At 38.0% G+C, this 14939-nt stretch overlaps 1 protein-coding gene across 4 annotated transcripts in view; it reads left to right on the top strand.

The window, feature by feature from the left end:
- Window positions 1-7869, top strand: part of EVC2 (EvC ciliary complex subunit 2) — a 75676-nt gene extending 67807 nt beyond the window's left edge. For all 4 annotated transcript variants that reach the window (XM_064653254.1, XM_064653255.1, XM_064653253.1 and 1 more), the window contains 3 exons: window positions 4847-5040; window positions 5787-5888; window positions 6371-7869. In XM_064653254.1, coding sequence (XP_064509324.1) covers window positions 4847-5040; window positions 5787-5888; window positions 6371-6644 — 570 coding nt within the window. In that variant the 3' untranslated portion in view covers window positions 6645-7869. The remainder of the gene's footprint in view (window positions 1-4846; window positions 5041-5786; window positions 5889-6370) is intronic.
- Window positions 7870-14939: the final 7070 nt, after the last annotated feature.

Here is a 14939-nt window from a genome sequence, read left to right as displayed (position 1 = left end):
ATTTGTACTTGCTCAAGGTTTCAGGTTTTGTTCTTTGGTTGGTTGGTTTTGGTTGGTTGGTTTTGGTTTTTTTTTTTAATAAAACAGGTAAGGAGTTAACAGGTTTTGAAAGGTCATTTGGACTTTGCTGATTTTTCACTGCACTACTATGATTTAAGTAGTCAGTCTTGGTGGGCCAAGTCTTGTATATTCTTTTTATACTCATGGAGGCTTTCAGATTTCCTTTCAGGTAGTTGTAGAGAGCAATAAGTTCCCCTCAGAGCCTTCTTTTATTCCATCTAAACAACCCCAGCTCCCTCAGCTGATCGTCATAAGGCTTGTGTTCCATTCCCTTCACCAGCTCCATTGACCTTCTTTGGACTCTCTCCAGCACTTCAGTGTCTTTCTTCTCATGAGGGGGACAAAAAGCATTCAAGGTCCTTTTCTGCTGGGCGTCTTTCCAGACCCTTCCTCCAACCTGGAGCACTGCCTGGGGTTGTTGTCACCCAAGGGCAGGACGTGGCTCTTGGCCTTGTTGAACCTCATATAATTGGCCTTGGCCCATTGATCAAGCCTGTCCAGATCCCTCTGCAGAGCCTTCCTGCCCTCCAGCAGATCGACACTCCTACCCAGCTTGGTGTCATCTGCGAACTGACAGAGGGTGCACTCAGTCCCCTTGTCCACATCATTGGTAAAGATATTAAACAGGACTTGCCCCAGTACTGAGCCCTGGGGGACACCACTGGTGACCAGCCACCAGCTGGATTTAACTCCATTCACCACCACTCTCTGGGCCTGGACATCTGACCGTTTTTACCCAGTGAAGAGTGCACCTGTCCAAGCCACGAGCAGCCAGTTTCTCCAGGAGAATGCTGTGGGAAGTGCTGTCAAAGACTTTAGTAAGGTCCAGGTAGACACATCCACAGCCTTTCCCTCATCCACTAAGTGGGTCTCCTGGTCATAGAAGGAGATCAAGTTGGTCAAGCAGGACCCACCTTTCATGAATCCATGTTGGCTGTGCCTGATCCCCTGGTTGTCCTGCAAGTGCTGTGTGATGTCACGCAAGATGATCTTTTCCGTGACCTTCCCCAGCACTGAGGTCAGGCTGACAGGGCTGTAGTTCTCCAGATCCTCCCTCCAACCCTTCTGGGCTGATGGGTGTCACGTTTGGTGACCTCCAGTCAACTGGGACCCCTCCAGTTATCCAGGACTGCTGGTAGATGATGGAATATGCCTCAGTGAGCACTTGCGTCAGTTTGCTCGGTCCCCTTGGGTGGATCTCATCTGGCCCCATAGGTTTAGGGGTGTCTTAAGTGGCACAGCACATCATTGACCATTTCTCCTTGGATTATAATTTGTCTTCCCATCACGCTTGTTAAGTTTCTTTGATGCAGGTATATTGTGAAAGAGCTTCTCAACAACGTGGCATGTATTCTGCAAATTGAGAGTTTAAAATCATTGTTTTGCAGATTACATATGCATGCAAACAGAATATGTCATAATTTTCACAGTACCCAGTCATCTTCACATGTAGCAGGTGAACAATGACCCTTAATAATTATAGATCTTGACAGGTTGAAGGCAGAGATTTAAAAGCATTGCTGTCACCTCACTGCACTTGAAAAACTGGATGCACTGCTCAGTGTATGCTTGGGGTACTGTGCTTTATGTTTTGTTCATAAGATGCCCTGAAGAAATAATTTATTTGTGAAAATATGCATTAAATATACCATTGGGGAGTTGTGTTTATATTTATTAAGTGTAACCCAGAGATATCCTGCGTCATACTTTATTGAAATTCCATAAAACCTATACATGTTTATCTTGCAGATATATAAAACAAAATTTCTGTTCTCAGCAAGTATAATAGTATAATAACTCCAACTGTAATTCCAAACCTGACTGCTCCTAATTCAACTGTAAAGAAATACATCCTTAGTAGAATATTAATTTATTAATGCTCACAGTGTAACACATTCCTACTTTTGGATGTGCTTATCCTGTGAGCTGATATTGGAAATTGATTTTTAAATCTTTTTTCCCCCTGTTTTCTTGCAATTTAAAGAACACATTACATTGGCAATTATTAGGAAACTATCTTTCTTTAAAGAGGATTTTCTACTTTAGACTACTGCAAAAGAGACAGAACTGTGAACAGAGCCCTCTCTGAAAAAAACAGGGAAGTTTTGCTTTCGTACACTTCATGTTTCAGCTTACATCCATATCAAGGCAGATCTAGGTCAATAATGTATTTGCTTGAATGCAAGTGAGTTCAGGATCATAAGCCTCTGGCTGAGATGTTACTTTTGAATAAACTCATAGCTATAGCCCCAGGTACACTGGTTGCATTTTAGATACAACAGATGATGCAGGCAGACTGTCATGTGGAAACAGCACAGGAAGCTTGAAACACAGCATGGTTCAAGTTCATTGATTCTTGCATTAGTTGTTTAATTACACATTGCTCAATCCAAATACTTAAAAGCAATTCTGCTGTTTGTAAACTACAATTCATTCCTGGGTTTATTTTGTCTGAATTCAGAGAATACAGATGAGTCTGTTGGTGGCACAAGTAGCACTTGAATCCATTTGATATTACAAAAAAGTGAGTTCCTGGTCTCTGTGGTATTTTACGTGAAGAATCAAACTCATCTCACGCTGGAGGGCTTTTGGTCTGACTAATGTGACCATTCCTGTGTTTGGATGCACATTCACTTCTTGCCATTTCTGCAAGCTGGTCTGGGTCACTGTGAGCGTCTGAAAGTGCGCTCAGTGCTGGTGCACGTTCAGACACCGGCTCTCCCTTTGCTGTATGCTGGACACGTGTGCCACTTTTGGGATTGTTGACAGCATTGTGGCACCTTGCAGAATTGCTTAATTTTTAATTCTGCTGTGTTAGAAAAGTATTAAGGGTTGCTCATCAGTCCAAATCATACTTGGTGCAGAAAGGTAAGGGTCAGAGAAAAGAGGAAACTGGTAAGAGGAAAGAAGTACTAAAGTCATGATGTTTCGATCATCCATGTATAAATTACTGAGTTAAAGATCCCGAGACCATTTAGCCAAAAAGAGCAGAATAGGTCACAGAGGTCTGTCATGTTTATTTGCACTTAATGTTGTTTTTTTGCAAGTTTCTAGAAGAACAGTTTTTAAAGACCAAAAGTCCAGCACACTCTGTATACAGCTACAGAAATTAGGTGTCAGTAGGTGATCTTATTTACATTCCTCTCCAGAGAAGAATCAAATAATTTCTTTCCCTGATTAGCCTGAGCAGACATGTCTTCAGTGTCCAACTTTGGTTCATGTTAAGGCTGAAAATACTGGACGTTTTAACAACTGCACCAATTTACTTATCTCTCATCAGTCTTAGGATTTTGTCTTGTTAATTCTGTGTGATCTCAGTGGTTTCCATGGAAAACCTGTAACAGCACTGAAGAGCCCAAGAAATTTTGCAAAGTGGCTAGTTTTCCTACCTTTTGGAGAGGAGTTCTCTGCTTGGAGAATGATTATGGGAAAAGGAAGTTTATTGATTTCTTTATTTTGTATGGCCATCTAAATGTTGGTTAAGACTGCCTAGCTGGTGATGCTTTATTCCTTTCAAAGAATAAGATTCACTTAATATAGGGATCTCCTAGGTGCATTCACTCCTCTGAAAACTTGTCATGCAAAAAAGATGCAGGGTTTAAACATTTGCTGTGACATTTTGAATCCACTGTGGACAAAGAAATGGGCTGTCTTCCTGTATGTGGGACCTTGTGGGTTTTCTGTGTGACATTTGTAGTCATCTCCTCCATCAATGCTTATAGGAGGGTCTGCAGAGCGGTGATGACTCGGCTGTTGTGATTCATCTTGAGTGTTTGGCATGTCTTACCCAACTTCAGCTACCTGAGATATGTATATGGTTTGAACAGACCACAGCAGCTTTTTTTTTTTCTGTCATTCTTTGAGACATTTAACTTGCTTTAATTTACTCTACTCTTTTCTTTCCATGTAGTTCTCAATATAGTGTAGACTTTTCATGTTTGATACACGTGAGAGATCTGCAGAAACAGCCGGGGGGACACATTATTTTTGACAACAGAGCAGAAAATAGCAATGGGATTTTGGTGTTTGGAGGGGGGCAGGAAATGGGGGTGGCTGAGCATCTAGGGAACAACTAAATTTGAACTCGGTCTATTTGAACATTATATGAATGAATATGCATTACTACTGACCTTTGGGCCAAAAAAGAGAGGACATTTGGAAATAAAAAAACACCACCAAAACAAAAACAGATATTTCCTTTACCTCTTAACAAATGTTACAAACTGTTCTCTGAGCTTATCACAGAATCTGGTGTTGAGAGAAGCTGAACAATTAAGTGATCAACCATAACAACATGTAAATGTTATCATTGGGTTTTATAGAGTATTTTTCCCCTCTTAATTTTACAGACCAAGGAATGCCATATTGCTTCCTCACTATCTTGAAAGGATTTCTTTATGACAGTAGAATCCATAAATTAACTAAGCCTTAGATGTTAAAATATGGTTGCATTGTGACTTTTCAGACTGAAGAGCATTGAGTACATGCCCTAAGCAGATATGGCAAAATCAACTGGTTATTTAATATTTACATTGCCTATATCCCAAATGAAATGGAAAACTGTGATATACATGGATCGGATACATGTGGGTAGAAACAGTGAACATGGCACTGTGATCAGTTAACACCAAAACTGTCACTACTAAAATGATTTTCAGTGATATTTTTTGTTTCTATAATCAATTTATTCATTATTATAATCAATAGTTATTTAATGATAGTAGTTAAAATTGGATAACATTTATTTTCAATGCTAAATTTATCTGTCTTCTTATTAATCCTCCAGGAGCTCCGTCTGGCAGGTTATTTAGCTAAAGTGACAAGGGTGCCTATGGGGATGTTGCACAGGGTCCTGAATTGGTTGCTGCCCTCCAGCTCACAAAGCGAGGTTCTTTCTGTCCTCGATTCCATCAATAAATATTCAGATGGTGTTGTTGATAGTGACAGTAATGCAGATGAATCTGGCAGCTGTAAGAAAAGGTAAGTGTGATGCTTTCTGGTAGACCATTGCAAGACAAGGTTACTGCTTTGCATGTACTTGTATTTGCTGGACGAGGAGATTGACAGCAATAGAGAAAATCACAGGTGCCTAAGTTTCCTCTTGAAGTATTTTGTGGGGTAAAAGTACTTTGAAACTACTACCTTATTTTGTGTAATATTTTAACTATAAGAAATTGATTGATTGATAAAAAGTTAATAAATCTTACAAGTTCATTAATTAAACAGTTTTAGATAGATTTATAGATCTTGTTCTGATAATTTTCTTTCTGTTGACTGAACTGGAGTTTGTTAAAATATTTTCCATCTGCTTTTTGTATTTATAATATTCATAGGACACCGGTTTTTATGTGTCTGTAGCTCCTAAAGATATAGAGGTCCTGCTTTCTAGCAGTGGAAGTTTCAACCTTGTGGATGCCTGTCCCTTTGTAGTTCATTACTGAAGTCCTAAGTGGTCACTTTTTTCCCTTTACTCAGAGAGACTGAGTCCTCTAGTTGGCAGATGTGGGTTGTCAAGGAGCAGATAAGGGTCCTTGGGACCATGCCCTGAGGTGTGATCTTAGCTGATTTAAATGATGTGTCAGGGCAGCAAAAATACTTGAGCGCTCTTACTGGCTGTATCTGTGGTATTACTGTCGTGGGTTTGGAAGCTAAAGTCAGAAAGGGGAGAAAAATGTGTATATTTTGGGATTTGCTGCTGGGAATTTTTTTCTTTCCTTCTGCTTCAGGAAGAACCAAGAGTTGTGGCAAGCACGGGAGAAAAAAGTAAGGCAAGATCTGATAAACAGAAGTTTAGAAAAGATCCCTTCTCTAAAAAACAGGAAAGACAGGTAAGGAGAAAACTGGAAGAAACATATATGGGCTTTTTGGTTTACAGTTTATTTAATTTCCAAAGATTCTTCTTACAACTATTAGAAATCAGAAAATGAGTTCATAAATATGCATTTTCTAACACTGGTCTGCTGTTTGGTGCTTGTGTTTCCTACATGTTTACACATAATATGCAAGTGTAGTAAATACCTCAAAAGATTTTTCTGTACATATCCACAAAATTCTCACATTTTTCATATACACTTCTCATCTTCCCTATGTTTATTTATTATTAGGTTAGCTTTCCTTTTGCAATTTTTTATCTCATAAAATGATATGTAAATTACTGGGGATTGGAATGAAAATTACAATTCTTTGTGTTGAAATATGATTTTCTTTAGCTTCCAGAGTCACCACTTCTATGTTAGGATATGATATGGGCATTTATGCTTTTTTTACCCCAGTTCTCATTTTTCAATTAAATTTTCTTTCATTAATGTAGTTGGATAAAGAAGAAGCAATGTGGTCTTTTGGAAAAAGCAACATTCGTTCATCTTGGATATTCACCTACACATCCTCCTATGGAACAGTCTGATCCACCTCTTTCTGTGAACACGGCAACTAACGAAGCCATCGAGTTGTTAGATACGGGGGAGAAGATAGTTTTGTTCCGTGAGCCAAGTGATCCAATACTTGCTTTGCATAATTCTCCAAGGAAAAAGAAAAAGAACTTTCTTAATTCTAAAAAGGCTGCTCGTGCAAACATGGACTTATGAGGGCAACTTTCATTTTGAGTATCAATTAGGAAAGAGGCAGTTATTTAAAATTCAGTAAAATAATGAGAAAGAATGAAGTGTGTGGTTCAGATAACATGTGTTGTTTTAATCTGATTGGTCTGGCATTGGAAATAGCTGTAATTTTAGAGTGGCACAGTTAGTGATGTTCATTGTGCATTTTTTAATTCTTGTCAGCATTTGATGCACTAGATGAAATATGGGTGTTTTATGAGGCACATTCTGGCAGGCAGGACTCAGTGATCCTTCAGTACATTTTGGTCATTTTTGCACTGATTTTACTGTAGCTATATTTTCATAATTTATATAGAAATGTTATTTATTATATAACAGGTACTGATTTACTATTCTTGTATTTATATACTTTTGTAATGAGCTGCAGTGTAGCAGATGACATGAAGAGATTAAGTGGATGAACTACAAGCCCTCTGTTCTCTGATTTTATGTTATTCTAGCTAATTTGCTGTTTAATATTGTGTTCTTAATAGGCCTGGAATGTTACTTTTGCAGTCTCTGTTCTACAGTGATAGCTGGTAGTCCAGATTTTCAGCATTTACTTATGTACTTAGCCTTATATCCTGGAGTAACTTCAGCTTTTTCACTGTTGTTTCTAAACTTAACTTCAGTTGAACTGTGAATGTGGCTACAGCTCAAAGCTGTGTTAAAAATTTACAACCTGTTGCAGTCTTTTTCTTAGTGCACCAGTATCACCACATTTCCTTAGCAGAAAAGGGGAAAATGTAAATGGGCAGGTAATGTCTTCAAAAGTTTTTATGATTGCAATGCTGCCAATTGTCACAATTTGGGTGGGTATTTTTGAAGTTCTTATTCCTGAATTTCCCTAAATTGATGAGAATATCTTTTTATATTTCAAAAAGAGTTAATTTTTAAACCTTTCTGGTTGAATGAAAGAAGCCTGTAAGTATAAACCCTAAAAAGAAGAACAGGAAAATGCTAATTAAAAGAACCACATATATTTGTTAATATTTCATGATATTCAAGCTTGTTTTGATTTTTTTTAAAACTGTATTTGAGTGCTATTCTCTGAGGGTACCATGATCATATATTCTATAATTTTTCATATACAGATCTTCTGTGTCTTTGTATTAATAGGATACCATATCATTTTAAAAATTAAGATGTTATAAAGTTTATGTGTCTGCAGTTGACATCTATTCCAAGTGGAATAAACCATTTTTTTCCCCCACTTCTGTGTCAAGTTTAAATATTCATCCCACAGTAAACAACAATTAGTGTTTCCTATCAGTATTAGCATTAGAAAATGAATGCAGTAATTAAACTGATAATTCTAATTATTTTTTGATTGCATTCTTCAGTTTTTCCATAGAAGTCTTTGCTGTCACAGAAGGATGAGTCTGTCAAGGTTGTGGGATTTCAGTTGCTGTATTTTAATGTGTCCAGTATATCATCCCCAAGGCATGGATAGTTAAAGAGTAGGGTCTGTACTGCCTTGGAGGCAGATCAGAGCTGTATAGGAGGAGCCTCAGGTGTTTCAGAAAGAGGTTTGGTCCTATGCAAGAAAAGAACATTAGGATAACCTGGGCTGTGCTCATGGCTACAAGGAGCACTTGAAAGCTTAAGTATCTTCTCTTGAATGTGAGTCTCTTCCAAGAGTTCTTTGCAAGCCCAAACTCTACACTGTTATAATATAAAAGGGAAATGACAGTACTCGTCACAGATGAGACATTGTGGCCAATAGCTTTAATCAGTTACAATAACACAATGCAACATCTGAATATTGATTGCAGTATCAATTTATTATCCTTACTATATAATCTGTATGTGTAATGCTAGAAAGCTGATTTGTAACTCTCTCACACCTCATCACAAATTTGAAGCAGCTCAGTGATTGTAACTGTTGTAGCAGGCAGAGTCATGCCGTGCTATGAGTCACTTTGATATCGTGCAGTTCATATTCAAAGAAATGTCCAGCTGTTAACGTCTCTTGTGCCTTGTGAAAGAAGTACTAGCTAGGAAATAACCACTTCAGTGAATAGTTTACTTAGTTCAGCTTTGAGTTATTGAGAGGCATAGGAGGGCCAGCTGTTTTGTGTGCAGTTTTTTTGTGTGTGCCATAGGTAGTAGCATCCTTATTTCACAGTTAAAGTCTTCCAAGGCATATGTGTGCTGGAAAAGCCATTCAGATTAACCCCATTTGGCTTCACTGTCATCAATAAAATAAGTAACGCAAGGCCAGATTCTTCAGAATTTGAAACTTTATCCACATGGTCCAAGTCATTCTTCATTCTCACTGAATTAACATAAAAAAGGGAGACTTTATAGTCTCACTGAACTTCCTATTTTAAACAGATATAGCTAAATTGAAATAAATATCTGGTAAGGGGGCTAGTATCATGCTTATTGCATTTCAAGGAAATGCATCACTTGTTTAGCAACACTTCCTGTTGGTTTCTACCTGGCTAGATAATGCATTTGGCTGAAGTTTAAAGTACTGGAAGTGAAGAACTCTCAAATAATTATGTTCCCCTGGAAGTTCATTGCTTCTCCTCTTGTCCCTGGCAATTGACAATATACTCCCATCTCCACTGCACTGTTGTGTCCCCTCAACCTGAAGCCATTGGCTGAGGAGCCAAACCATGCAAAGAGCAAGCAAAAATAACTGTCTTTGGGCAATGATGCTTTAATCCACACAGTAAAAACTGACTTACTGGCTATAGTGTATTTTATTGAAGCAATTATTCTCCATGCTGGACTAATAAACTGTAGCTTTGTGTTATCATTGTTTCAACGTGCGATTTAATAATGTTAGCCTACAGCCTGTACCCACTGGACAGCACATCCCTTGTGCCCAGGGTTTAGGATTTTCAGGAGGCTTAGTTGTGCACAAGCTCCTTGGCATTATTATTAACCCACCTTTCTGCCCATGGTGAGGTCCCTCGTGAAGGACCACACAGTGCTTGTCAAAGTAGAGGTGTGCATTTGTAGGGGACAAAATGCTAGTGCCATATAAAGACTCAGACACTTATTTTAAGATGCTTTGGTCCTTTTAAGATTAAATGGGAATTTAATGGAATGTTTAAAACTGTCAAGGTCCTTGGTGCCCAGAGATTAAAACAGAGTCAGTATCCATATGCATCTGGACTTCTGCAACTGTGTGCAGTGGGGTAAGAAATTATTCACCAGATTTTCTGCGGTGTCATATTATGATCCTGTTGTTCATGTTGCGTGCTGTAGTTTCCTCATGAATGCATTCACTGAAGTCTAATTAATTTGAGTAATGAAGTTCTTTGCTACATTCCTTAATAGAGGTTGAAACAAAAATCAGTGTCATAGATAATATCATGAAGCCTGCATAGTTCCTTTTAGAAAAAATAAGATTTTAAAAGACATTTTATTCTCCTTGCTGTATTTCAGGCTTGGGATATCAAAAATAACGATACTGGATTAGCATGCAAGACATGTTCCTCATTCTGTCAAGCTTTTATTTAAAAGATTTAATTTTAAAGTTTTGGAGGCTTTTTTAATAAAAAAGGTCCCATGTGGTGAAAAACATCTTGGAGAAGATGTACACAGAACATTGTTCTTCTGTGATTGAGCTGGAAGTGCTTCTATGAAGTGAGTTGAGATTTCCTACCCTAAGTTTATGTTTCATTTCTCTGACCTCAGTATTATTATTAATTTGTTATAAAGTAGAATATACATGCTAAGCCTAATGAAGAATAATTAATACCAAGAGTGAATGACTTGATATTCTGGTACAGACTAGCAATAGTGTGTCAAAGTCAATCTATTGTAAACAGAAGTGAAAATACATATATGGACCTGGCAGTCTACTACAGAAAAACATAAAGATGGAAGTAAAAGAGTTGACACTTTTTTGGAATTAATTGCTATGTTTAATAGGTAATTTTTATCTTCACTGATTGCTATAATTGTTTTGGGTTTAGATTAATTTTTAAAGTGACAATGTCTCTTTAATAAGGTTAATTCTGCAAAATGCTTGTCTGCCTCATTTGAACTTAGGGAACTCATGCTGCTTTCTTTCATTATCTTATATTTACCCAGCTGTTATTTTAACACCTTAATTTCTTATGGGGAATGTTAAGTTTCTATGGTGTAACCTTTGTACAACCCAGTGCCAATAATTGCACTGCTTTTTGTCAACAGCTCTGGCTTCCCAAGAGATTGACAGTGGGATTTTCAAAGCACCAAGTGCCAAGTCTGCTCACTCAGTGGACTTGTTGGCCCCGTTCCCTCTCTGCCAACATGTTTCACTGCTGCGCTGATGTACCTGGTGCAGCCATAGGTGTATCAGCATATAAAGCTTATTTTCCATACTGAATTATAAAAGCTATATTGTCACAGGCTGTTGAGAACTGTGTGAGAGTTAATATGAACACTGGTACCAGCTGTGCAAGTGAGGAATATTATCCTCCTGTCTGAGTGCTACAAAGAGGAACCAGCCTTTTCCACCTTCTGTTTCTCCACTCTAGTTCTCTCCCGCAAAATGGCAGGCAAAGGCCGACAGCTCAGGGCTTCAGTGCTGTCTTTCCACTTGTTTCCTTGTTAGTCACAGGGAGCAAGGCAGGGAAAGTCAGACTCCACACTTGTGAGAGAGTGTGCTCACCATTTGCCTTTCTGTTGCAGACAAGCTGTGATAGAAATTTAATTTTAATCTCTTTAATATATTTAATGAAAACTGGTAATGCCCGGTTCTGTATTTGAGCAGTCTGTGCTTGTTGGTATATAAACACACTCGTTTTTTTGCCCACCTCAGCTGTGTCAAGAAGCTTGAGTCACATTGACTGAAAGCAATTTATTCTCTCCAAGATTCAGAGATTCCTCTGGAAAGCAGGAGACAGACATTTGGTTATATATGGAGGGAAGTAAATTATAATTTGAAAAAGTCAACTTCTTTGGAGCATCATCTTCAACTGTGCCAGAGAAGCTACCTCAGAAAAGAGGCTGTGTATTTTCAACCACTTTTGTTCGAAAGAAGATAGCTGAATAAGAAAATAAATTAAAACCTATAAGTGGCAGGTATCATTCCAAACCAAAATAGCACTCAGAATCTGAGGGCAGAAATTGGTAAATTTGAGCATTGGTGTTAGAATTTAGTCCTTGATATCGTGTAGTTGAGAATGACATCTGGTTGCAATATGTGGATAGTTTCATAGTTATTCAACTGAGCAAAAATATCCCTTTGCAGTGTTTCAGAAGGAGTAAAATGTTACTTTCAGGAGTATGAATTGAAAGGCCATTATGAAATATATTGAGTGGATAGATGTGCAATGTCTGTATTAATTGGGATAAATGTATAATTGTTTGTCATATTTTTCCAGTATATTTTTGTTCTACTTTTGGCTTGACCATCACTAGTAATTAAATCTGGTCATGTCTGCCAACAGATTTTTATTCATTTGCTGTTGACTGCTGGTAATTCATCACTCTAAAATTACCATCTTAGTCCTTGCTTTGTCCTATCCTAAACCTCCCTTTTTTCCAGGAGAATTAATGTGTTAGAGATTGTTATGTTCCCTGACTGGTTCAAACCCTGCACACAACTTTCAAGAAAATATGTAGCATGCCATGTTTTAAAAAATTCAAATGAAACCCAAACAAACCAGGATTACTAGAGAATTTATCAGTATAACTTATGTGGCTTTATAAAGAGATGCAAGCCTTCAAACAAGTCCTAGAATAATGCAACTCTTTCTTTTCATAGGAGAGAAGAGGAAAAGCCACATCTCACAAATTCAATTGATATAAATTCACAATTCTGTTTAGTAACTTTTTACCTTATTTATATATAAGAAGCCAGCATGCTCTTACCATGATTGTCTTTTTGAAAGGATATGGTACTTTTTGTAGAATATGTTCTTGGTTGCATAGATACTGGAACAAATGAAGTCCTGGATTCCATGGAGGACCAGCTCAGAGCTGAAACTGTGGGGTTCTCCTAGTGTGAGGAGAATGGCTCTGTGCAGTACCTACAGGACACAACAGCGAAGGCTGTTGTGTCCTAGAAACTCTGTGTTCCCAGTTGAAGAAGATAATCTTGGGGGGGGAGGGAAATTACTTTTTTATTTTTAATGATGTCTTTTAGATATATTCCAGTTGAAGAAGATAATCTTGGGGGGGGAGGGAAATTACTTTTTTATTTTTAATGATGTCTTTTAGATATATTAAATATATAAATACAGGCTTACTTTTCAATCTCATTCTAACTTCTGAACACAGTCCCGGTTACATCAGTGCTAAGAAGCTGCTTGTAGCCTTGGGTCTTTATCTTCAGTGCCTGCAAACCCAAATAGTCATTCTGTATCCATTGAGGACATGAATTGTCTGATACAACACCCTCAGGAAGAACCTGGAATGAATTGATTCCCTGCAGGTCAGCTCCTACCATACCCTCCAGACTCTCTGCCTTGTTGAGAGCCAAAAACCTAAAGAAAGCTCTAGGCTTTTTTTGTCAGCTCCTTTCAGCCAGGTTTAGTTTTCTGTCATGAGTGAGTTAAACACAGAAGCCTGCATGAATCCCAGTGGTGGATGAGTGAAGATCTGGGAACTGAGGCCCCAGTGCACTTTATTTCTCTTGTGAATAGAACAGCAAGTGAAAAATCATACTAGCAGTGGAATAAGGCAGTTCACAGTCAGCTGTTGAATATGCAACATGCTCCTTCATGGGAATTGACTCCTGAATAGCACTACAGTGAGGGAAAGGGGATTTGTGATCTGTCTCCTCCAAAGCAGGCACAGAAAAGCTGCAGGGTCAGCAGATTTCCTGTGGGCTTTTGATGCAAAGTAGGAAGCTGTAGCACTAATGGTGCATGTGCTGAAAAAGATCTTTAAATACATTTTGTATGTTACTGTCAAGAGTGAAGTTAATTTCTTATACCAAGCCCAGACTATGAAAGGAATACAATGGGGTTATGAAAATACTTTATTCTGAGTGTAGCTGCATTGCTGCCTTTGTGTCTATGTTTGAGAGGTTTTCTTCCTAATTGCAGTGTATGAAGAGAGCACTTCTAGTGGCATTTTGAAATAATATTTGCCAAGGACATGTGATAAGAAAATTATGATATGAAAAACTCTATAAACTTTGGGGAGAAAAAAAGCCCTGCAGAAGTGACTGGGCATCTTCCTGGCTCCTCCAATTTTCATGCATATGAATAGTTCCTTAAATGCAATGATACTATTTACATGAATAAAGATGTCAGGGTTTGGTTAATACAACCCCTGTACACGGTGATTCAGTGTCATATCACTCTAGAGAGTAATTCAGTGTGGCACAAAATCCTGGCAGCATGTTCTGGCTGTCAAAGCGCGCTCTGTGCACAAGGTACGTGCTGCAATTTGTTTTGCTTTATTTTGGCCATCTAAATGTCACGGTGTCTAACTGAAGCTAAATGTCATGGCTTTCCCCATAACTGAGAGACAGGTCCAGGCACTACCCTAGGATTGTTTCTCCTCTTGGACTTTTTTGCTGTGTGTGACTTCTGCAAAGCAGAGGTACATTTTCATTGCCCACCTCAGAACCTCTTTGCAGAAAAGATACTGAGTTCTAGACATCATGGTTAGGAGGGTGAACAACTGCATTTTATTAGACTAACAGTGTATTTGGGCAAAGCAGAGGAGCTTTACAGCTATTAAGTCTTTTTTCAAACAAAACCAGAACTTTTCAGCTCTTGGCTGCATTTGCTGTGGGAACAACTTCAAACAAATATGTGATTTGAGCTGGTCAATGTTTCTAATGAAGGAATGTCTTTCATTTCAAAACCAAACTCATTTAACACATGTTAAACAAAAATGAAAATAAAAGTATTTAGGCTGGTTTTTTTTACCCTTTCCATTTTCCTCTTTTGCTCAATTCTTTTAAATAACTGAAAATCTTTTCCCCTTTCCCTTGAATTTATTTAAATAGGCCTTTTTTTACTAGAGGCAAAATATATTACAAAATATTTGGATAAAAGAGTTTTTCATTTTAAACCAGTTCTTAAAGGCTAAATCCACGCTCTTATGACCTTATATTAGTGCTAATAATAGGGTATGTATTTAAGGATCCATCATCCAAAATGTGATTTTCAATGAATTCTTCTCTGCTACATTCTAACTCTTAAAGACACCTACATTTCAGAAGCCTTGAACTTTTATTTTCCACGGTTACCTAAATTTTAATTAGCAATTATGTGCCAGTAGTCCTAAAGTAGTCCAGTCTAAATGGGACCACATAGCTTGATGTCTGATTGATCCTAAAACATGTTTATGATCTAGAAATTAGATAGGAGTGGCTCA

This window comes from Pseudopipra pipra, chromosome 4 (genome assembly GCF_036250125.1).
Source record: "Pseudopipra pipra isolate bDixPip1 chromosome 4, bDixPip1.hap1, whole genome shotgun sequence".
Lineage (NCBI taxonomy): Eukaryota > Metazoa > Chordata > Aves > Passeriformes > Pipridae > Pseudopipra > Pseudopipra pipra.
Note: the sequence above shows the minus strand (reverse complement) of the source record. Positions and strands in the feature narration are given on the sequence as shown.